At 40.0% G+C, this 25244-nt stretch overlaps 1 protein-coding gene across 6 annotated transcripts in view; it reads left to right on the forward strand.

The window, feature by feature from the left end:
• PLPPR5 (phospholipid phosphatase related 5) overlaps positions 1–25244 on the forward strand; it is a 118975-nt gene that overhangs the window by 36579 nt on the left and 57152 nt on the right. For all 6 annotated transcript variants that reach the window (XM_032422896.1, XM_032422887.1, XM_032422907.1 and 3 more), the window contains exons 2-3: positions 4507–4639; positions 7938–8188. In XM_032422896.1, the coding sequence (XP_032278787.1) occupies positions 4507–4639; positions 7938–8188 (384 nt within the window). The remainder of the gene's footprint in view (positions 1–4506; positions 4640–7937; positions 8189–25244) is intronic.

Below are 25244 nucleotides of genomic sequence, written 5' to 3' on the forward strand. Positions count from 1 at the left end.
TTTTCAATGTATCAATCTGGCAGTAGATGGCTTGAAGGCCAGAGAAAAAATGGTCATATTTGAAATATAATTAAGATGTAAAAGAACAGGAGTTAGCAATTGCTGGAGAGAGGCAGATGAGGGGGACAGAGGTGTCAGCATGGTGTGTAATGGTGTGAGAGTTCTAGCCTGAGTGTCTGAGTGGAGGATGGCAGGTTAACTGAGATGGTGACATGGAGGGGCAGGAGGCTTAGGGTAGGAGCGATGAATTTCCTTTTGGGTGGGAATGCTCTGAGGACTTCAATATGCAAATCTGAGCATGTTGAGATGTTGTCATTTAATAGGTAGTTGGGGGCCTGCATCTGGAGGTCAGAGAAGAGAGAAAAAGCTAGGATTCCTTAGAGTAGCAGGGGTTGTAATACCTTTGGGAGAATAAAGTCCTTCAGGGAGACCTCTGACAGGACAAGAAGAGAATAACCAAAATAAAATACCAGGAACATAGAATTTAGGTTTGTAATTCACTGATGAGAGCTTTTGCCTCCAAGGCAAACTCAATCTACTTTAGCTTCTGTTCAGGTCATGTTGAGAGCTACCAGAAGGAGGGTCTACCTCCACTCCTCTTCCAATGTTACCTTCCTAGTAAGGTCTATATCTAAATCCTCTTCATCTATCTGATCACATCTATCTGCCCTTTCCCTAAGAGTAATCAGGATCACACCCTTTCTTTGATGCTGTGTTACTTTGAATTCTCCTAGAAGCAGGTACAAAATGTGATTAGATGTACAAGAGATTTATCAAGAGAAACACCTGTAGAAGATAAAAGTTTGGGGAGGGCTGGGCCAGAGAAGGCTAGGAGAGGCCTCAGACTATGATGGAGGTGTGACCTCTGTGAAGGAGAGGAGGAAGGTAGGGAAATTGGGTAGCAAGCCCCTCAGATAACAACGCAGTTTCAAGAAAGACTTGGCCAGGCTGATTGGCAGTTTTCAAATCAAAATTGCCAATCTGAAGTATCTCACATCTCAGGGGAACAGGCTTTCCTGGGTACCCCCACCATGCTTAGTTAGTCATTTGCTAGAAGGAACCCACAGGAAGTGCGGTCCCAGTGGAATAGCAGCTGGGCATGTGAGCTGGAAAGCCTCCCTGCAGCAGGAGAATCTGAATGGCACATCTCACTTCAACCACAGATGCTTCCAGTGACTCAGTATCATTTCTTTCCAAATGTGCTACTGGCAGTTATTGTCCAAACCAGTTAAAACTCAGACTCCTGCCATTATTCATTATTTCATTTGTGTCCACCCAACTAGGTTATAAAGCTTTCTTTAAACAGCAATGCCCAACATGGAGTCCTTAACTCAGAAGGTATTTAAGTATTCATCATAATAAAAATTGTTTTATTTTAATTACATGAATCTGCTGATGGTAATAAACAATGGGGGTTTGGACTTAGGAAATTGGGATGGGTGGAGAGGTTAAGGGAGAGTACAATTTGGATGAAGAGTTCCACAGATATCATAGTGAGGGGGGACAGAAATAGAGTAAGTGAAGTAGACACACCCATGAGAGAAAAGCAGACACTAGGGTCTAGGCACCTACATTTGATGAGATAAAGTCCCAGTAGGCACACAGAACACGATATCCAGAGAACGTGGTAGAAAGGGCTAGTCTAGAGAAAGAACTAGCGTTGTGGGGGAGGGGGGAAATCCAGCAGGATGGGATGGATGAGAGTTGAAGTAGACATCACTGCAAGTCCCTTTTGTTGAGAACTAGGCTTTCTGCCCAGAGAGGCAGTTTTCATGCACCATGACACACCTTCTTAACTTTGGTGAATTGGACCAGAAGAGACACGTGTCCCCAGCTGAACCCCCTGGGAATTTGGAGTTGGGATGCAGTAAATCTAATTAGTTGAACTTTCCCTGAACTGAGCTGACATGTTCAAAATAGGGTTCTTGGAAACTGTTGGGGCAATCGTGTACGCTAAGAAGCAGGAGAACTGGTTTGCAGAAAGACAAGAATGAGTCAGGCATTCAGAGAAGAGCTGAGAGGCAGTGTAACTCCAGAGACAGGGAGTGAGACGGAGAGAGTAGTTGCCTGGACTCCTGAGGAATTTCCATTCCTGGACCTGATCCTGAGCCCCATCCCCCAAGTTCTGAGATAACACTCCAAACCCTAGAATAAATTCCCAGTTTTGCTTAATCCAGTTTGAGAGAGTTTCTTTTAGTAGCAGCCAAAGAGTATTGATTGAGACAGTGTTTCAGCAGATAGGCTGAAGACACAAATAGGGAATTCAGAAATGTGCAATGTGCTGACACACAGCCAGGCAAGAGGTTAGCATTAGGAAAACAGAAGCAGAGCCCTAGGAAGAGGGGCCTGGACAAGGCAGGTCTTTGCCTGGTAGGAACCTGGTAACCAAACGCGTTATCAAGTCAGGGACGAGCATCCAGGATCTGGTTATAGGAAGGAGCTAGGGTGTAAGGTAGAGCCTTCATCACAGGAACAAGGCAGAAGTTGGTTATTAGGAGTCAGGCAGAAGGTCAGAGGCTGACTGAGACCTTCAGATCTAATGAGGATGGAATTCACACATACATTTAGTAAGAACTATTGGGTATCTGTTACATTCAGAAGAATTTTGTGTATCGTGGATTAACAGATGGAGGTGGGGGTGGGGTCAGGGACTAGGGGGTGGAGCCAGCCTGGGGGTAGAGACCCCCTGGTACATGCTCTGGAGGACAGAAGGCTTGGGAGGGCAGAATCAGGCCAGGAGCCAGGCAGCTCATGATGTGGAGTAGGTGATAGATTTTTAGAATTTGGAACATTGTAGGGCAAAACAGACGTGGAAGAAGTTGAAACTGAAAATTCAGAAAGCAACTTCTTCCAAAGAGCAGCAGAAGAGTGATTCAGGAAGGAAGGTAAGAGGATGTCAGGCACACAGCTTACCTCTTTGTCAGCTTCTACCGGGGCCCTGGTGGCAACTGATGAACCCTAGAAAATACCGCTTGTGCCTCTTTAGGCCAGATGAACTGTTTCATCACCCACCTGCTCTACTTTACCAAAGTTAAAAATTTCAAGAGGATTTGGGAGGCTATAAACTCCAGCCTTTCCTAATTCAATCCAGTCTTACCAGAGAGGCAAGATTGGATTCCTTTAATATAATTCAGCTCAACATCTACTGGTTTAACCTTGAACCCTGACCTCCTTGGAAGAAGAGATACAGTAAGAAAAGAGGAAAAGTTAGAAAGAATAAAAATTAAGAAATGCTCTATAATCTGTTACTCATATTGGAGTAGAACTAGGCAAACATTTAATCTCCTATGAACTTCTGTATCTCCCACTTATAATTTTGAGTATCCTGTAATTACAGATACTACCTTTCATCAGGACCCCAAAAACATTTTTCCAGGCAATGTTAGGGACTCTCTGTATCGTATGTTACTTAACCTAGACAAGATGTACTGGAAACTAACCTTAATAATGACAAATTAGGCAACATAACATTCCCTCCATTTCTTTTCTCTTAATCATATTTCTAGTTTTGATCATGGTATTAAATAGAGTCAAAAGATCTGGGGCTGAGTCAGCAATTTCTGGTTGGCTTCTGACTGGCTTGATGGGGAGCAAATTTTTTAACCTCCCTAAGCCTTCATTTTCTCATTCATGGAGGAATATTAACACATGCTCTAATACCTTGCTGGGTGATTTTAAAGGCCATGTATGAAAACCACTGAAAATGGTATAAACACCAAGGGAAAATAGGCAGGTCCTTTAGTAAATCAGCATAGTAGAGCAAAGAATCTGTACCAGAATCTAATTTTTCTCCTTACTGGCTCTGTGGCTTTGGGCAATTCATTTGAGCTTCAAGTCTTGTTTTTTTCAATTATAAAAGAAGTATGATAATATTTTCTGTTTCATTTTTTATGAAGATTAAAATGACATATGTATACCAAAATATAAAGAATATATTAATGACTACAACTTTTAATACTGTCTCAGAATAGAATAATGAGATTTTGGCGAAGGATGATCTCAAGGCCAAATACATGGGAATTGATTTTGTTTCTTGTTATGAAAGTATTAATATAATTTGCTTTAGGATGTCTTTATCTGATCCTTTCTAGAATATTTTTGTAGAAAATTGTTCTGATTTCTGTGGAATGTCAAATTTAAGCAAGACATAATCACTTAAAAATAAAACATGGAATTCACTTACATACCAAAAATAAATATGTGTGTCCTTAAAGATCCTTTGTAAATTTTTTTTGAATGAAGTCTTTCAGAAAACAAAAATGGTATGGTACATTTGTATTCATAATTTATCAGTTTAATACTCCCTTGAATTGAGAGAAATATGGGTTGTATACATAGGGATAATGTTCTAATAAAAGGGTTTAGTTAAGCAAATATGATTCAGTTTTATATTGAGATTGTTACCACTCAAAGGAGTTACTTCCTTGCATTTTTTAAAAAATAAAATTATTCTGCATTTATACTGCTTAAATTCTAATGTTCTTTAACCTTTTATTTTCTTGCAAGATAATAGTTGGAGAAACTGCAGTGTTTTGTCTACAACTGGCCACACGGGATTTTGAAAACCAAGAGAAAACTATTTTAACTGGAGATTGTTGCTATATAAACCCACTGGTGCGGCGAACTGTACGATTTTTGGGTATGTGTTCATTGAATTATTTTTATTGTTGCTGAAACCATGTTTATGTATAAGCTAACCCTTAAAATGATCAGCATTTTAACTCTATGCAAATATTGGATTATATTTTATTTGAAATGTCTGTTTGGTTTTAAAAATAACAGTGCATCCTACTTTCTCTCATATGGCTCCACCTCAGATGTAATTTCCATATTATTTTAAGAAGAAAAAAGAACACCCCATTTGGATGTTTAATATTCTTTAAGAAACTAAAAATTATATAATTAGAAGAAATGATTTACTGTGTTTATGAAATTTCAGAAACAGTGCTTGGGGAGAAATGATAATCTAGTTAGATTGTTGAACATCATGAAAGACAAGAAAAATAGCTTGGCAAAGAAAAGATATGTTGTGTTTGTTAATTATCAGATGTAGCTCTCCATGCACTACCTCTGAGCTTTTTTTTTAATGTGAACAAAAAAGTATTAGTGATTTTATTAGAGGAAAAGATTTACTATTACTATATTGTACACCTGAAACTAACATAACATTGTACGTTAACTCTACTGGAATTAAATTAAAAAAATTTTTTTTTAATTTTTTAATTTTTTTTATTATGTTATGTTTAACTTTAGAAAAAGATTTACTGATACTTGAGCCTTCAGTCTGAAATTCTAGCACCAATACATATAAGCATTGATGAATTATTGCAAATCATTTCAATTCAGTAGAAACTTGGCCAAGACAAATTTTTTAACTGGACACAATAAAGTTGAATATAAATTATCATTTCCAGTATTTACCAGATAAAAAAGTATGTCTGTATATGCTAAATAAAATTTAAGATAAATTTTTATCTGTATTTAGATTGAGATTAAGTTCCTGTACGCTTCAATATATTTCTCATATCGGTGGGATCAAGATGAAGACTTTAGAGATATTATGCATAGATCAGCTAATCTATATATAAATCCACTTAAAGATTAATCAAATGTTATCTTGCCTTTGAATCTCTCTAAAGACAAAAGGTCTCCATATCTAAGACTGTTCTTTTTATTGCCATCAACTTACGCATCTCCAAAGCCCTCTTTTATACTGTTGAAGTGATGACAACTTTTATATGAAACTTTAAAAAGCTATTTTTTACATGCATCAATACTGTGTTCTTGACTCATTATCTTTGCATGAGTCATTTAATAACAAAATAAGCAATAATATACTCAAAACTAAAAATGATAAAATTGACACTTTCCAAAATACTGTTAAAGCAAATTTTATTATGCCTACTTAAGTAGATATTTTTTTGCATTTGCACACATATTTCTAAAGAATGTATGGCACAAAATAAAGCATGTTTTAAATCTGTATGTTTCTCATTATATGATTTTATGAAATATTTACGAATGCTTGATTTGTTTCTTTTCCCTTGTTCATTATGATTTGGATATTTCTGGTTTGTTAAAATGGGAAGTTTATAAGCAAAACATTATTGCATAATAGGGCATCATTCTTTGTAGGGACTTTATCCTGGTGGTCAGCACTGTGGATACATTCATGGGATCTCACTTTAATAAGTATCTTTGTAGCTACAGTATTGGCCTTGGGCCTGATGCACTGAATATTTTAATTCAAAAGCACATTTAGAAACTTTACAAGTATCAAGGGACATTTCCATATCCTTATCAAATACTTCTCTCTATTTTACGCAGGAAAACTTATTACAGCAGATAAAGAGAATGGTTTGGTTAAATAAAATGAGTACATCTTAGCCTAGATTTCAAGGGAGTAGAGATGAAGACTTGCCAGTTAAGTTCCTGTGCTGGGCCATGATGTTTGGAAGCAGAGGTTATGTACATGAACGTTCTATTAAGCTCCTCCATTCTTTCATTTCTCTGCCTCCTAAGTTTCTGCTTTTGATAACATTTACTTGTATGACTCATGAAATGCTGGGAAGATGTAAAGAAAGACCTTTTCATTATTTCCTTTTAATGTTTCTAGATAAAGAACTAAGGTCTTTGTTTCGTTGCCATTGTATACACATAGAGTTTTGCTATGTGAGGGTTTATGTGCCTGAGCCTTTTATAATCTTACATAATATTTCAAAAATTAGAAGGATAGCCATGCTTCTGATGCTGGAAAATTATTTGATCCTGCACAACTTTCCTGGTGACTTCCTAATAACAGCCAATAATTATGTATAAAAGTCTAGCAAACAAACAATCCAGAAATTTATGACTAAGAAATAAAGCATCTGATTATTATCATAGAACCATATGACTTTTTAATGAACGAACTGTTTGGGAAGTTTTCTCCTGGCATAATGTAAAAATGCCTGATGGAATTTTATTTCCCAAAATTAAGAAGAATAGATTTCTTCACATTGGTACCACATCCTCAAAGATTGTATCTGTCAGTTTAATTGAAAATGGTGCCAAGGAATTTATTTTGCCTAAATAGAGGAGAAAAATAAATTTTGGTTCTAATGACCAATGACATTGAATTTAGAAATTTTTTTTTTTAATTTGAGTAAATTGTCACATTCCTCATAAAAAAAAATCTGTGTATACTTAATTTTATACCTTCCGGTAACCAAAGCAAATAAATTCTAATGCTGTGAAGATAATTGAAAAGTCATAATTTTGACTGCACTATTATTTACGAAATTGCCCGAAATTTGATAAAGTCCAACCATAAAATATAAGGTGGAACTAAGTTACTAGTCGTTATGTGACTTTTTAAAATGTGTTTGTGAAAGCAGTGTAGAAATCAATCTGAACCATTCTTCTTAAGATTTTCCACGACATTTAAATGAAAACTAATGGCATTGGATTTTACTGCTAATTGGTACCTCCAGCAGAGTTAAAATCAGTCTGAATGGGTTTAAGAGGCATAATCAAAGGGAGACACCTGCTTTGCTTTATGTTTATAAGATGCAAACTATTTTCAAAATAGGGAAAAATCAAGATGGCTAACACTAGTAGAAGGTGAGAGACTGAGCCCTCTCCAGAGAAATATGTCTCCTTTTTAAAAATTGCATTACCCAAACACAGTCTTAGAATATATCTTCTTCTTTTATCTTATGTCATAAACCTGCCATGCATAAACTGTAGCCAGTGGTAGACAGCTCGATATGTTAAATAATTTAACACTCCCACTACTCCAGAAAGCAAAGAATTGGAGAGAAGTGAAATGGAAGGAACCACATGTATGTATGAATTATTTTATAGTTTCTAAAATATTTCCATGTTGGCTTATCGTAAACTGAAATACATACAAAACAAAACAAAACAGAGTTACGATGGTTTGTTTTCTTCCTCAGGTATTTATACATTTGGGCTATTTGCTACAGATATCTTTGTAAATGCTGGGCAAGTAGTCACAGGGAATCTGGCTCCACATTTTCTTGCCCTGTGTAAGCCCAACTATACAGCGCTTGGATGTCAGCAGTATACACAGTTCATCAGTGGGGAAGAGGCCTGCACGGGCAACCCAGATCTCATCATGAGAGCAAGGAAGACGTTTCCATCCAAAGAAGCGGCTCTCAGTGTCTATGCAGCTATGTATCTGACAGTAAGTAAGGATTATTAACCAGTCTTAGTCTGTCTTTCTGTTCATTCTCCCAATATAGAAATTCTTTTTCTCTGCCATAATGGAAGTCACATTAACAGCTTTCTGTAGGCCATTTAATTTATTTTTAATAATAGCTGTTTGGACTGTGGATAGAATTAAGTCAGTTGACTCTCATGAGATTATGTGTGGGTAGTTGGTTGTATTAAAGAATATAGTCATTAGCATTTCTATTTGAGAATATGTTTGTCTTTATGTTAAATAGGGCTTAATGGAAACAAATTTGTCCTGTAGCAGTCCCCATAATCTTGTAATAGCCCAATTAAGAACACTATCCAGGCCCCTTAGCTGGCTACTCAAGCTTTAACATTCTCTGGTGGAGGTGGGGAAAGGGGCAGTCTTTTCTTTAGAAAGTTTTTTTGTTTGGTTATTGGTAACAGTTGTCATCATAATATCTCAACTAGTGTTTCACTACTTTCACATAGAGCTAGCCAAAATGTCCTTGTAAATTATGTTTTTTTTCTTTATTCTTGAGTCTTTGCCATCATTTTGGTGGTGAGAGCCAGACCCCTGCCGCAGATGTCCAGGACCTCTAGGTGGAAGTAAATGGTCATGGTTGAGTGCGTTACGGCTTCACAGGGGTAGAAAGAAGGGCAGCCTTGACAGGCAGCTCTTGGACCCAGCATTCCTGCCATCTGCCCTTCCCTCTATTACCAGGATCTGCCTTGTAGTTCTGGAGCTGGACTCCCAAAATATATTCTGTAGGCTTTTCCATGCCTACAGTAAAAAGTTCAAAGATTTTAAATGTCTTTTGGGGTTCTCCTTTCCAATGATTCTAATAGCTCCTTTCTTCTGATTCCAGCTCATTGACTAGAGATCTCAGGACCTGTTCATTGCTGATGGCTTAAAAAAACCTCAGAATTATTTTTACCCTCAAGGAGCTATTTGATTACAGAAATATTTCTGGTATTCTTAATGCAGTCGTGTCTGCTTGTCTCTAAAAGCAGAGAGAATACCCAGTAATACCCTATGACATCTCTACTTGAGATTGGAAACAAAATTACTGAATAAGCAACAATTTAGGAGGGAAAATATAGCACCATACATACCGCTCACAATGGCAGGATAATTCTGGAGGCCATAAGTACATGCATTTTAACATTTTTAAAGTTTTCAAGCTGAGCTAATTCTGTCCCTCACAGCCTGGACTTTTAAAAATCCCATCAAAAAAGGTTTTATGGAGTTAAACATCAAATCTCATCCTATCCATTTTCTCTTCCACTGTCTTCTGACTTCTGTATAGTTTGTCAGTTACAGCTCCCTTCTTCCCCAGTGTGCTCCCAGCTCCACTCTTCCAATTTCCCCTGATTTCTTTATCCCATCAGCTTTGCTTTCTGCTTCCCATTCTAAAGCACTACAGACTTGCTATAAATCTATTTATCCATGCATGTTCTTTCTTATTCATTATATTGCTTCACTACATGTCCCATCTCTCTTAGAATATGAAGCATTCAGCCTGAAAATGAAGATTTAAAATTTGAGTGAATCAGAAGTCACAAAATACTTTTCATTCATTGTCATCACTTCTAAATCTGACCTTGTTATTTGTATCCGAGGATGAATTGCAAATATCTGCATATACATATGTGATCAAGCCAACGACTTGAGACAAATTCCAGAATACTCTCTGAACCCAAATCCTGTTACATGATTATTTTAGCACTAATAGATGATTGGTTTTGCTGTCTAACCAGGGTTTGCCAATGGTAGTGAATGTGTGAGTACTATAAATACTTGATCTTTTTGTTCTGCCAAAATCGTGTTTTCAAAGGCATCGCTTTGGGAGAAGGCATTATGCTTTTAAGTCCTGGAGAAATCTTAATATCTTGTCTTGCCTCTGGTCAGCTGGCAAGTGTTTTAGCAACCTCTTATCTATATATAAAATATATTATAATTATATAATAATTATAATTACTATAGCAAACATTCATTGAGCATTTACTGTGTGTCAAGCACCGAGTGCCTCACTTTTACTTACCTAATATATTACTAATTGTATTAAAATTTATTCTTTATTGATTGCTATTACTATTTATGTAGTAATTGAATATTTGTATTAATTTACTGAATCCTTATAAAAACTCCTTGAAGTATGTAGTAGTATTATGCCCATTTTACAGATGAGGACGCTCAGAAAGTGAAGTAACCTGTCCAGATTCATAGAACCACCCATTTCCCTGGCTACAGTGATTCCAAATATTCCAGAGAAGGGATATTAAATCATATTAGTTCTAGTGTGTGCATGGTCAGCTAAATTTCCTCCTGCTGCCACATAATCTCAGCATCCATAAAGGTTATGGCCGAGGGTTCAGATGGTAGATATGTTTAGAGAAAAAACATTTAATAACTCTCCAGCACTCGGAAATCTTCTATCATTAAACAGTGGTTCAGACTAAAAGTCAGGATTCCTCCTTGTAATTACATTGCAGGGTACCTCTGTCTTTTTAACAATAGATTCTGTTCTCTGCTAACTGCTTTTCTCTCTCCCCTGCCACCCGTTTATGAGTGTGGGAGTGTGGGCGGCTGCTATGGCAACTCTGGATATAACTCCTGCTGCAAATGTAGGCATTCCAGTCAGGTTTTGCTGTTATATTTGAACCCGTATACATATATATTTCTTCCCAGCTTCACTAGAGACACCTTGGGAAAACTTTATAATAGAAATGTTGGAGTGTTTCGAACTAATGCAGTCTCGTGAAATGCTTGCCGGAATTTTGATGAGTAGGTAAATAAATAGGAAAACAGCCATGTATTCAGGATTTTCTTTTTTTTTTTTTTTAAGATTTTCTTTATTTATTTGAGAGAGAGAGAATGAGAGACAGAGAGCATGAGAGGGAGGAGGATCAGAGGGAGAAGCAGACTCCCCGCTGAGCAGGGAGCCTGATGCAGGACTCGATCCTGGGACTCCAGGATCATGACCTGAGCCGAAGGCAGTCGCGTAACCAACTGAGCCACCCAGGTGCCCCCTATTCAGGATTTTCTGTGGAAACAGGCTTATTGCTGTATTTAGGTAGAGATAAATTTGTTTAATGTTGTGTAGGTGTTACAAACATGTGTCAATACATAAATAAAAATAAATAAGCTCTATTGTGAAGTATATGAATAAGAGCTGCGGCATATTTTTCTGATGTTTCTCTTTGTGGATTAGTCAATAAAATTAAGGAACTTGAAATCTCCCTTAGCATTTGACTTTAATTAAGGCTTTGGGGGTAATTTGATAACAGAGCTGTTCTCTTTCGCTTTACTGAGAACTTTCAGGGGGAAAAAAAATCCCTATGCCTATTTTTGTAAATGTTGTTGGTTTCCCAGGAAAAAAATTCTGAAGGTTATTTAACCCTCAACCATTAAATTTATAATTCAGTGTTAAGTCACATTGGAATAATATTTAAATTTAGTTTTGTGTTATTCATTTCATGTAAAATGAACAGTTTTTCTAATTAAAGTCAAATGTACTTCAAAGTTGAGAATGAGAAATAATGTTTGGTGACTTTCCAGTTAACCTCATAAATCAGGGAAACAGAAAGACATAAAATGATCTCTTTAGGTTACTTCCCTTTCTGGCCTTAGATTGATTTTTCTGAAAATCTTTAAAAAAACAAAGAAAGAGAGAAAGAAAGACAAAAGGGTCGGCTATACTCGTAGGCCTGTTTTCATGATCTTTTGCTGTAAACAAACCACCCTAAACCTCAAAACAAGAATTTGCTATCCTCAGGATTCTGTGGGGTGATCTGTGGTTTTACTGGTAGTCAAACCTTGCTTCTCTCATGGGTTGTATTTAGCCTAGGGGTAGATGGGGCTGAGGCAGCTCAATAGCTGGGCCTCGCTCATTCTCAAGAGATTTTCCCTGAGAGCAGCTTCCAAGAGAGCAGAGGTCCAAGCTACAGGGCATCTTGAAGCATAGGCTCCAAGACTCATTCACCATCCCCATCTCTGTGCTCTATTGGTCCAAGCAAATCCACAAGGCCAGCCCGGATTGATGGGGGCAGAGATATAGACTCCGCCTATAAATGGGAGGTGCAGTACAATCAGATTGTAAAGAAGTGAATATACCAGGAAAGGAGGGATTTGGGGATATTAAGCAGTTCACTGCAGTCTTTCCCCAGAATTAGCAGAAGCCTCTGAAATATCATTCCTCCCCTTGTTGGTGTCCAGTCTTTGGCATTATCCTGCTCTGGCTTCCCACCCAGCCATCTTTTAAAATAATCTCAGAGGTCCCAGGTGCTCATGGGCTGCCAAGACAAGGGTTAAACAAACACAACCCACTGGTATCTGTTTGCCCCTCCATTAGTAACATTTTACCTAATCTCCATAGGGGCACAAACAGGTCCTCATTCTGGGGTACAGGAATTTGGGGGGTGCATGGCAGTTTGGCTGCAGCATGTGATGTCATGTGACTGGTCAGGGATTGGGTTTGGCAGAGAAACATCAGGGTGGGTAAAAAGAAAAGCTCTGGGCTACCTTCATGGATTTGTCTGGAGTGACTGATAAGATCTGGCTGCCATCAGAAAGCCAAGCCTCTAAATCTTCCCTGCCCAGAGGTAATTTAATGCTGAAATGTATAAGATCCCTGTGCTCTAGATTTCAAATGAGCAAATTTGTGTCTACTAGATAACCTATCAAACAATATTTATTGAGCACCCACTTATAATGTGACTGCTCTCCTATTAACTATGACTGTCACTGCCATCACCACTATTATTAGTCGATTGACATTTGTCCTGTCAGCCTTCAGCTAAGTGTCACAGGGGGAAGGGAGGTTACTAAAGACATCTGCAAAGTACCCACTGAGTTGCAATGTTTTCATTATCATGAACCCCTTTTATAATTTACCTTTTTATTTTATTTTATTTTATTTATTTGTCAGAGAGAAAGAGCATAAGCAGGAGGAGTGGCAGGCAGAGGGAGAAAGCAGGCTCCCTGCTGAGCAAAGAGCCCGATGTGGGACTCGATCCCAGGAGCCCAGGATCATGACCTGAGCCGAAGGCAGCCGCTTAACCAACTGAGCCACCCAGGCGTCCCTATAATTTACCATTTTCTTGTCCCACATTCCTCCATGAACTTGATATTTCTAAATCTTCTATCTAATATAATGCTTTCCCATCTCAACTTAGGCCCAGATATTGAACAGCGGCCCATAATAATAAAAATATAATAACGCTGTTTTGAAATGATACACATACAGTTATTAAAATTGCACACATACAGCTATTAAATAATAAACAGTAAATGAGTAAAGACGCATGTATGCTGGGCTTCCGTAGGTGTTAGCAAACTCCAGGATGGGGATTCCTGGGAGCACTTGCACGTTAGGAAAACAGGACTTACTCTTCTAGGACAATACATGGTATAGTCAGGGCTGCATTAGGACTTTTGTAGGCCCTAGACACTTACTTTGCTTTCAGGGCCTCTTCTGCCTTTGAAAAACAATGTATAAAATGTATAAAAGCAAATTTTTAAATAACATATATTAAACGTGTTTTGCAACCTAAATGTTCACCTTTCCTTCTGTTTTTAAAAGAAATGAAGACAGTTTTATTGGTCCCTAGAAGTATCACGGGCCCTCGGTACCATGCCTACTGGATAAGTTTGCCCTGAAGAGAGTGCATAATAAACTTCTCGATGGAATATGATTGTTAGTCTATCTGGTAATGACAGTGAAAGCCATTCAGTATCCAGGAGGGAAAGATCACTGTTGCCAAGCACCATGGGAGAGTGCTTCAGAAGTAAGTGGTACTTGGGCTGGGTTTTGAAGATGAACATAATTTGAATAGGTAAAGTAGAGGCATTCCAGGTAAGGGGACAGTGAGAGCAGAGACAGCAAGCAAGAAACAGCAGATACAATTAGGAACTAATGAGGGGGAACCTCCAACGGGGAACATAGATGGGATTTAAGGATTAGCAAGAATAAATAAATCAGAAACACACTGTAAACCAACCCGAGGCTTCACATTTGGGTTAACAAGTAATGTGGAGTTGAAAAATGACATTACAGCAGTGTTTCAGAATGATTTTATTTAATTCAATTCCATAAATATATAGGGAATGCCTAGAATGCATCAAGCCTGAATATGCTGATATAAACTCCTTCTGAAGTTGATTTAAAATGGTCTGATAGAGTGTAAAGACAGAACTAAAAAGGAAAGAAACTGGAAGTAAAAGGAATATTTTAACGACATTGTCAAAGAATCTCAGACATGAAATAAGGGTTTGGACTTAGCTGCTTCCCTTAAGATTGGGAACCCTAGCATTGATGAGACCAGAGTCAGATGAAATGAAGTGAAATGAAGTGAAATTCCTAGGTTCTGAGAAATGGAATGAGCTCAGACTCTATGAGCTGCCAACAGCTGAGCCATGGCAGGGCGAGTATAGATGTGAGCAGCTGGGAATCCCTAAGCATTTTCTCTTAGAGCACAGGAAAGGGAAAGTCTGACCAGGATCCAGAGCCATGGCTCCAGTGTGCACTGTGGGGCTCACACACCATCACCAGCTTCCTTCTATGCTATGGCTAAATTGAGCCACATCCCTGGGCTGCCTGCTCCTGTATTGCACCCCTCTGTCCCCCAGCTTCCATGTATTGGAAAGTAACAGTCTGGCCGCATACTAAGTACTTTATAGGCCTCAATCTTCACAGTGGCTGGAAGAAAAGTATGGCCGTCTTCATTTTACAGGTAACAAAACTGAAGATACAAGAGGCTGATCAACTTGCCCAATGTTGTATTGCTAGTATTTGTTAGAAGCAGAAATGTGACGCAGGCCAGTGTCATTCCAAAGCCAGTATTTGGTCTCTTATGTTGCACTACTTCCTGGCATGCCCCCCCAGTGGAAAGGAGGCAGCCGCAGGCTGAGTGATCAGAGTGCAGTGCCTCACACACAGTAGGTGAAGAAAACTAGTCAATGGATTTTAATAGAACGTTGCACAATATGAATTAGGACGGTTGTTGAAAAAGTGTGCACTCCATAAATTCCCATCTCATGTCTTATTTTCCAGGCAGCCAAGTAGCTCAAACACTAAAAATAATATAAATGGTCATGATGATTGGATTTTAATTGTACTTTTGATTTTAAGTGAATGAATATTTTATTCTTACGACCCTTAATTTTTAATAACTTATGTTCTGCACATCATTTGAGATGCATTTCAATTGCTTTTAAAATGACAACTTCTAAGTTACCTTTTACTTCTTTACCATGTACAGTAATAACCTAAGTGGCATTGGCAGAACTTAATGCTCATGAGACCACCATGGTAGGCACTATCACTTTGACCAGGTCCAATAGAACCCAGATTACAATGGGCAGCTCTAAGCGTGTGGTCATTTGATATCCCAGAATCAAACATTCCATTTCTTCCATGCCCAGTAACATGCTCAAGTCCATTTTTCAAAAGATGCATCAAGCTCTGCTGCAGAAGTAATGGACTTGCTCCAGAATTCCAGGAGCCAACACTGCGATTCTCACACGAGGGCTGGCCATGAGCTCCAGACTGTATGCTTTCCTCCACTGACATCTCAAGCATCCTAGGGCCTGCTGGATCCTGTGGTCCAAGTAACAGGGCTGCTTGCCTGTATTTGTTGTCAGGGCCCTTTTCTGCTCCAGGGCCCACTTAAAGCTGGCAGCTTTTCAGGTCACCTGGTCTATAGGCCAGAGCACTATCCATAGGTGTGGGATGTGAGTCCCCAAGAACACAAAGTGATCTAAAGGTGCTGTGTTTCTTTCTTTGTGGTAGGGGTTCAAGATAAAAGAATTTGTCTTTTACTTTGGAGGGAATATGTAGTATGTTCCTGGTCAACGGATCCTTAAAAACTCGGTTGATGTCCCAAGCTTTTGAATCTTACAGGGTTTATCTCCCAAGATCTGCAATGCATGTGTCTTACCAAGGCCTCCAGTGCACTGACCATCTCTTATTTACCTTGTTCGATCAACATGATGTCTTTGACGCAAAGAATCAATATGATGATCACGTCAGACCATGATATGGCAAAGAGCAGGAGGGTTAATATAGCACTGACGTAAACCGTGATGTAAAAATTTGCCTATTCCATGTGAATGTGAACTCTTTCTCATCCTCTTTCCTGAACAAGATAGAAAAGAATGCATTTGACAAATCAGTGATCACTACTACTTGGTTGAAGATTCAGTAGTCTACAGTCATTCTCCAGGATCTGTCCATATTGGTGAATTAAATAGAGATAGGATAAAAACCTCCACCCCTGAATTCTTAAGATCCTAAGTGGTGGACAAATCTTCACCATTCCCCCTCACTTAATGCGGTATTGCTTTTGATTTACTATCTTGGCAGGAGTGGGAGGGTATAGTTTCATAAGTTTCCTATTGAATTCCCCCAGTACTCTACCTGCCAAGGGGAAAATGACTACTGGATGTGTTCACAGACCTAGTGGACTTTGGCCCGTATTCACTACATAGTCCCCATGCAACCCTACTCTAGCAGGGGCCATGATGATGCTAATTCAGGTCTCTAGGTATCAATGTCCCCTTAGACTCTGTGTCCCATAATCCTCAAAATATCTGGATATTCTCTTCTCCCCAATTATATAGTCACCTGAATAAATGGTCATAGGTCATACTGGGGAAGGACTGGGAAAACCCTTACATTATATACTTTCTGTCATGTTGCAGGGTCCTTCCCTCTGGGGACCAGCTGCCTCTTCAGTTAGTGGATTTCATTTCAGTTTGGTAACTGCATAAAGGAGTAAAACTTTTTATTGGGGCATCCATTTTCAGCTCTTCATTCTTGTTATCTTGTAGTTATAGATTAAGTATTCTTCTTGGCTCCTCATCTATTTGCCTCTAGGAAGTGCTATGCTTTATAAATCAATTCCAAAACTTTCTGCTGGTCACATCACCTTGGCTGTCACTCAGGCCTTCTACATTGTTATGATAATTCACACACACACACACACACACACACACACACACCCCTGCTTCTGATGGTTAAGCACTGGCGATTGGCTTCTGTTTCTTCAGGCACCCCATGATCTGCATGGATATAAAGGCCCCAGCTCTGTGGTAATCTACCCTACCATCAATAATGGCCTGCAGAGGAGAGGCATCCCTCAACTTCTGTGCCCTGCTAGTGCCCCTCTCACTAGCACATTCCTCGTGCCTCAATGAACGGTGCATCCATGAGGTCTCCTGTGGTACATCATCTTCTGTGGGTCCTTAAGTCCATATTATATGTCCATTCCAGCAATGCCACTTCTCTGAGCCTTTTAAGTCCTTCCTCCACCACCTGCCAAAGCAATTCAGGCATGTCAGCTTCATTGAGAGAAAGTAATCACTTTCTCCAGGCTCTTAGGAACCTGCCCAGCAGGGAGTTTTTACTGTTCCTTGGGGGCCTTGGAAGAGTATTAAATCCTACATCCCCAGGGAGAGTGTCTTCATGTCAACACACACTCTCTTATCCTGTTTATATTTCAGCCTCCTTGATAAAGCACCCTCAAAATCCAGCCACATAGGTTTCCCCTGGCTTCAGCTGTCATTGTGTCAGCTAATTCTTACAGCAGTTTTGGGGCAGAGTCTGTCCTCCCTTATCAGGTTCATCTCATCCTGGGCAACTAAGCCCTAACTGTTGGCCTGGAAGCCAGAAGAAGAGGTTGAAGCAGATCTTGAGAGGGCCTCTGTTGCCCTGCGGGAAAGAGGCTTCTCGCTCCCACACCCCCACCCCACCCCCCAGCTAGAATAGTATGGGTGGGGCTGGGAGGAGTGCTAGCCCTGAATAGGTAGGGATGGGCCACATATGAAGGCTCCAAGGGTTTAGAGGAGTCTAATGAACCATAATCTTCATGTACATCCGCTCAGATGTCCCTGTCCCTTGTGTCAAGGTCTTAGATTTTTCTAGCCAGAGTCCTGTTCTTGGCATAACAGACCTGCCTTACATGAGCATTCAATCATCTTTGAAGATCCCTGAACTCTTAGCTAGTAAGTCGTAAGTCTGGCCTTCAGCTTTTTTTACTCTGACATTGCAGAAACAAGGGCTTTTTTGTAAGTTCCCAAAGAGGCACTCTGGCCGTCACATTCGATTTTCATTTGTTTGTTAACTGTCCTCAGTTTTTCATTTTCCTTCTGGAGGGCACCAACACAACTTAATAAGAGCCAGTCAATTGCATTATCCCTCTAGGCATTGTTTCCGTGGACTTCTCAACTTCCCATGTCATTGGCCTGGTTAGAGTATTCCTCTTTACTAAGTTGACCAACTGTCAGACTTCAGACCCCCAGTGCTAAAATCAGGAAAGTTTAGTGTAAACCAGGTTAGGCTGGCTACTCTGTCCCCACCAGAACATTCTCCCCAGTCACAACGGGTGGGTTGTAGCAATTGGATTGCTACCTGGTGGACTGTATGTACCTCATTTCCAGCAAGAACATGTTCCCAGACCCCATCTTACCACCTCTTTTCTTAAATCATCCCAATTCTGTTAGGATCCGCCAAGAAGTGGAAGCTGTGATAGAATGAGGAGTAGTATTAGGAATAAAATTAGGAAGCTGAGATTTATTGGAGGACTGAAGGGGGATAATATTTATGAAAGAAGCAAGATTGGATAGGGAGAGGCTCAGACCGTGGTGTAGATCTGACAGAGTCTCTGCTGATATTGACCAGAGGTTGCCCATTGGAAGAGCCCCACACTGCATAAACGGCCAAGCCTTAGCACCCCTGCTCTGCTCAATCACTGGTTGGGGGCTGGCCAGGAAGATTGTGGCCTCTGCTCAAACACTACACCCTACAGGTAGACACTCAGCTCACTGCTCTCCCTACAGCAGAATGGCTGACTCTTTCCAGAAGGGAGATGAGAGCAACTTAACCTCCATGGCTTGCCATGCTGCTTTCATCTAATTCTCACTCAGAGAGGATCTAATAAGCTAACGCCTAGCAAGGGGTTAACATTGTGATGTATTATCTTCTGTGATAACTCCCTGTGCCAAATATACTTGCACTTGGAGTGCCTTCACATATAGGAAAAAAATTATGGCACTGTAATTTCAGTCATCAGACCCCTCCTAAATTGAGGATATAGTTTAAATCAAGGAGATTTCTTGGCACCTTTCCCACTGTTTTACAAAAGAGGTTACCTTCTCCTATGAACACAGTCTGCTTTGAGCCATTCGTTTGTTTATTCCATTTAAAGAAAATCTTGGAACGGGAACAGAGGATTTCAAATAACAAGGAGAAATCCTTCTATAACAATACAGAAATTTAGAGTATAAAAATAATAACTATTATTACTGAGTGCTTACTGTGCGAAAAGCACTTTACATACAGTATATTTGTTGCTTTTTCTCCTTTGTCAAGCATATTAATCAGGCATCTTTCTATATATAAGGATGTGTGCTATTAGTTTCTGTATAATGTAGAGAAATATGATTTCCTTAGACTTGCTAAAATTTCCACTATCAAAGAACAAAACCAACAACCACACAAAAGCCTTCCATTAATTTGAGCTACCATTCCATCTTTGAAAGAAACTTCTAGAAAGATTAGTTTATATTTCTTCACTTTATAAACCAGTTACAATGTGGGCTTTGTTCCCCCTCAACCCCCATCCCCCGCCACACACACTCTACCAATACTACTCCTCAGACTTCATCCACAGTGATCTTATCAAAAGCCTCTTCAGATCCTTGTCTTGCCAGCCATCTCAACAACATTGAGACTCTTGCTCATCCTCTCCTACCCCAACTTCTCTCTTTTTAAGACTTTGAGAACATTGAGTCCAAATTTGTTTCTTCCCTCATTGAGTGCTTTATTGCAATGTCAGAAAACTATCTACCAGTGTTTACTAAGTCTCTGTTCTTGACCTTTTCTTCCCTCTGTTATCCCTCCCAAGAGTGATCTCATTCATGAACACCTCCATGTCTTCAAGTGAACCCCAAACTCCTTCACCAGCCTTAACCCTCTCTCCTGAACTCCAGGCTATTCTTAACTTGAACATATCTATGTGGTGTTCCATCAGCTCTTTAAACTCAATACTTCAAAAACCAAAATCATGATCTTGCCATTGCTCCAAACGAGCTCCTGCTTTTGTCTCTTCTGATTTGATTATTGGCATTCCTGTCCTCTCAGTTACCCAAGCCTGAAATCTCTGAGTCACCTACCCCTCCCACTTCTACACCCCCTCATCCAGATGTCTGATTAATTCTGTTCGTTCCACATTTGAAAGATCTCTCAAATCCAGACTCTTCTCCACCCTGTCCCCCATACTTCTACTGCTTGAATTTGGCTTCTTTGTATCACTTGCCTTGACTACTGCAGGAGCCTCCCAAATAGGATTCCTGAGAAAATCCTTCCCTCATCCCGTCCGCTCTACACTCTGCCACTGGAGTTAACACTCCTAAAGCATGAGTGTGAGGCAAGTCTCTCTTTGCACAGAAGCTTTCCATAGTTTGCCCTCACCAACCCTTCAAGGATCACACTCCTACATGTAGCATATGACGCCCTCTTGGTCCTGGCTAAAACTTGTCTTTTTTTATGCTATGGACTGAACTATGTCTCTCCCCCACCCAACCACCACCACCAACTTCATATGTTGAAGCCCTAACCTCTAATTGATGGTACTTGGGGATGAGGTCTTTGGGAAGTAATTAGGTGTCGATGAGGTCATGAGGGTGCGGTCCTTAAGATAGTATTAATGCCCTTGAAAGAAAAGGCAGCAGAGAGCATGTTCTCTCTCTCTCTCTCTCTCTTGATCCTATAAAGACACAGCAAGAAGGCAGCCATCTGCATTCAAAGCAGGAAGAAGCCTCTCACCAGAACCTGACCATGTTGGCTCCTGATCTCAGACTTCCAGCCTCCAGAACTGTGAGAAAATAAATGCCTGTTGTTTAAGCCACCTAGTCTGTGGTGCTTTGTTATGGTAGCTGGAGCTCAGACACCTCTCTTATTTCTTAATGCCCTCTTTCATGAGTTTGGTTCTCAGTTCATGAGAACTCTGTTCACACTGGACCATTACCAACTATGAATCACAATATTTTCTTCTACTTCAGTACTTTTACTTTTGCTAGTCCCTCCATCTGCAGTATCTCATACCTGCAGGTACTGGTCTGGTCCAACTTCTACTCGCCTTTTATAGATTTGTCAAAGTTCTCTACTATAAATAATAGAAAGTGAGTCTGACTCTGGACAAAATGAAGTGAAAGGACAGGCTTAGAGCCCAGGTTCAGGGAATGAGCAGGAGCTGCTGGAGCCCGACCAGCCAGAACCACAGTCAGAATCAGCCCACAGGAAGGGTGTGGTGAGGATGCACTGCTCCGATCGCAGGACCCTGGACACTACAGCTGCCATGCCTCTTGATGCCCCCACCAGCATGGCTGCCCCTGTGGCTGCCAGGAGAATGGATGTTTCACTTTATCTACTTCTTTGTGTGATTTGCCGACACATCCAATTGACTGGGTGCAGATCATGTGCCAGCAGCAGAGACTTGCCAGGGCTTTGAAGAAGGAGCTACCCACCTTTGTGTGGTTTTGGCAGTGGGATGGAGTACATGCTTCTCATGTGGGAGGCACACCACGGAGTATTTTCCAGTTACAATAAAGGATTCAGATACTCCGTAGTGAAAAAAAAAATGTTCTTTACCTTTGTGACCCAGATCAAGGTTGGTCTTTTTGAAGTTTTGTGCCATATTTTTTAATTGAAGTTCATCTACCCATCTTCAGTGGCACACCTAGTATATTTGACTCCAAAGCAAATAATTTTTATATCTTTTCCTCTATATGGAAAAAGTACTTTCAATGATAAGTATGTGATAACAGTAATAATCATTATTTTATTGATTCATATTTCAGTTTTAAAATAAATAAGAATAGATTTTAATTTTATTATTTATTTATTTATTTATTTATTTATTTATTTATTTTTAAAGATTTTATTTATTTGACAGAGTGAGACACAGCGAGAGAGGGAACACAAGCAGGGGGAGTGGGAGAGGGAGAAGCAGGCTTCCTGCCGAACAGGGAGCCCGATGTGGGACTCGATCCCAGGACCCTGGGACCATGACCTGAGCCGAAGGCAGACGATTAACGACTGAGCCAAAAGCATAAAAATTTAGAATGATATTTCACATGTTTCTAAAATTTGCACTTAGCAACAAAAATACTATACATTTATATTATTTCATTAGTTCATGGTAATGGAATATTTCATTGTTTCATTATATTATTTCCTTAAGTTAAACTTAAAAACTCCAAGTAGTCATAGATCGGCAGAATTGAAATAACTTAAGTTCCCCTTCTTGATCTTTATAATTACAATCCTATTGTGGTTGTTTTCCCTCTCAAGTCTGTTTAAATGTAGCACCAGAGGAGTTGGAGCTACTCTGTGGCCAAAGCATGCTTGACTGACTCCCAACCTCTACAAATTTATTCTCTGAACAAATATATGTAGCTGGGTCCACATGCCAGAAGTCAGATGTATGGCTGGGAGTTCTTCAAATTAACTTCCTTGTATAATAAAATAATACTTATTAGAGATTATGTAATAAAATGCGCTGATTTGAAGTTTACATATATGTTAACACTCAACAGAAACTGCAGCAATTATTTCAACTTAGACCAGTGTTCCACTTACCATTGTTCCATAACAAATCACTCCAAACTTGGTGACATAAAACGATTTACTGTGCTCGCAGATTGCAGGTCAGATATTTGAAAAAAACACAGCATGGCTGTCTTGTCTCTGCTCCGTGATGTTGTGGCCGCAATTGGGAAGACTCAAAGCCTGACTCAAAGTGTGTTTTGATATCTGGAAGATTGTTCATGCATATGTCTGCATCTGGGCTGGGACTTGAAGACGAGGGCTGCCCACACATGGCCTTTCCACGTTTCTTGACTTCCTCCCAGCATGGCAGCCCCAGGTGGTCTGGTTTCTTCCAAAACTCTAAGCACAAGTCTTCCAGAGAACTAGGCAGAAGTTCATGGGCTTTTATGAGTTCATAGTGTCACATGTGCTGCCTTTTATTGGTGACAAGCAAGTCACAAGGCTGCCCAGATTCAGAGGGAGAATTCGACTTCATCTCTTCGTGGGGACGTGGCAAAGAGCCAGGGGTTGGGAGACTGGTACTATCAGCTACACCAACAAAAGATTCTGGGGGGCAGAGGCGTGTTATTACTAGCACTGTTCAGAATTGCCTGGCAATCATAAAGAGCAGAGAGACATTCGATAGGCTCTATTATTGCATCCCCTTATTGCTTGCACCTGGAGCAGACCGCTGCCACTGCCCCGCCCCTAGTGAGCCGCTGCCCCCAGTCTAATCTGGGAAGGCCTTAGTAATGTTGCATTTAAAATGGGTAAAGATCAGCCTCATTGTTTTATTATTTATGTATTTCTACCTCTAGTAGAGTGTAAATTTGCTGAGGTTAGAGACCATTTCTTTATAGTACCACAGTGCCAACCATAGCATGAATATAATACAGACTTAGAAAAGTGTGTTGATTGGTTCAAACAACTACAAGCGTATCTTAAATGCTCATTATTTGTAACTAGGAGATTTAAATAGATGCCTTGCCCTTGTCCCCTAATAAATCTATAGTCTCAAAGTATAGTGATGCAGAAAATGATACTCAGACTGAGAGGCTATGCCTACTCAAAGCACTGGATCGATTCCTCTGATAAATGGGGCTAATTCCTTAAATAAATTAAGCTTCTGCATTTTCTATGGCAATTTTATTAGAGCCAAGAGAGAAATGGGGACACTCCTTGGCATTTATATAAGGTCCACAGGCCATCCCACGGAGGCTCTTTGCCACTCTAACCTCAGCTGGGAAAACCTTTAATCAGTCTCCTAACAGGAGATGATACCTGAATGGGATCCGTGCACATTCGGAGGGTGGACAGGTCCTGCTGCACGCCTATAAGTGATCCCAGTTACCTGTAGCTGCCCTTGGACGTGGAGACAGATGGACTGGATTCACAGAGATGCTGGCTAGTGAGGCCCCTGTCCCTAGCTACGTCTATGCCTGTTCCTGGCTGTGTTCTCACCATCCTGCACAGCCCTCCTTTGGACCCTCCAGCAGCCAATTCTAGAATATGCCTTATTCACTCTAAAAGGCCTTAAAACTAAAGACCTTTTGACTCTCATTTTCCCTAAAAAAGGGAGCCTGTATTTGTGTGAACAGCTGAATAATGAGTAACATCCTTTTACTATGTGTGCTGGTACTGTGCTGAGTATTTTACACCGATTATCTTGTTCAGTCCTCACACTTGTATGTCATAGGTACTATGATAATTCGCAAGTTAAAGATGAGAAAACTGGGCCTCAGAGAAATTTAATCACTTGCCCAGAGTCACACAGGCAGTATATGCTGGAGCCAGGATCTGAATCCAGAATGCCTCCTCAGTGCGCTTTAAACCACTGCCTTCCGCAGTCTCCCTAGTAGCTAAAATACACCCCCTGGAGCGTTGACAGTGCAGAATTCGAGGTCTCTTCACCTTGGTTCTGCATGGCTAACATCTCTGTAGCTTCCCAGGAGTAGAGTTTTGACTCCCATCACGGCTCCTTGCTGCTCACATGGCGATGGCGTCATGCCGTGCTCTAGTGCTGTTGGCTTCTTGGAGTGAGCCGGAAGTCTCAGTGCGTTCATCAGATAAGAAACACTAAAGGAAGCCACTGCACATAAATCAGGTATATTTCTTGCATTTAAGTGCTCTTATACATTCATTGCTATTATGTTTAACTTACAATGCTGCCCACTAATTCATCTGGGCCATTTTTTAACAGAGAATCATAGGGCCTTTTACCTCAGACTGTAATTGATTTTTCTTATTCCATAAAGTTTTCTTACTGGGTACTTTTATTTCTTGGAGCTCTGCGGTGTTAAGATTATAGCTTTGGAGTCATTTATGAATATAAATAACATAGGGGAAATTAAAATAGCAAAATTAGACAGTCCTAGGAGGTATTACTTTAGCATGATCACACTTCACTCCCACTTATATGAACTTGGTTCAGACCTTCATCATTACTTGCTTGGATTAGCAATAAAATTTTCCCAA

The sequence above is a fragment of the Phoca vitulina genome, unplaced genomic scaffold, assembly GCF_004348235.1.
Source record: "Phoca vitulina isolate PV1807 unplaced genomic scaffold, GSC_HSeal_1.0 scaffold2, whole genome shotgun sequence".
Classification (NCBI taxonomy): domain Eukaryota; kingdom Metazoa; phylum Chordata; class Mammalia; order Carnivora; family Phocidae; genus Phoca; species Phoca vitulina.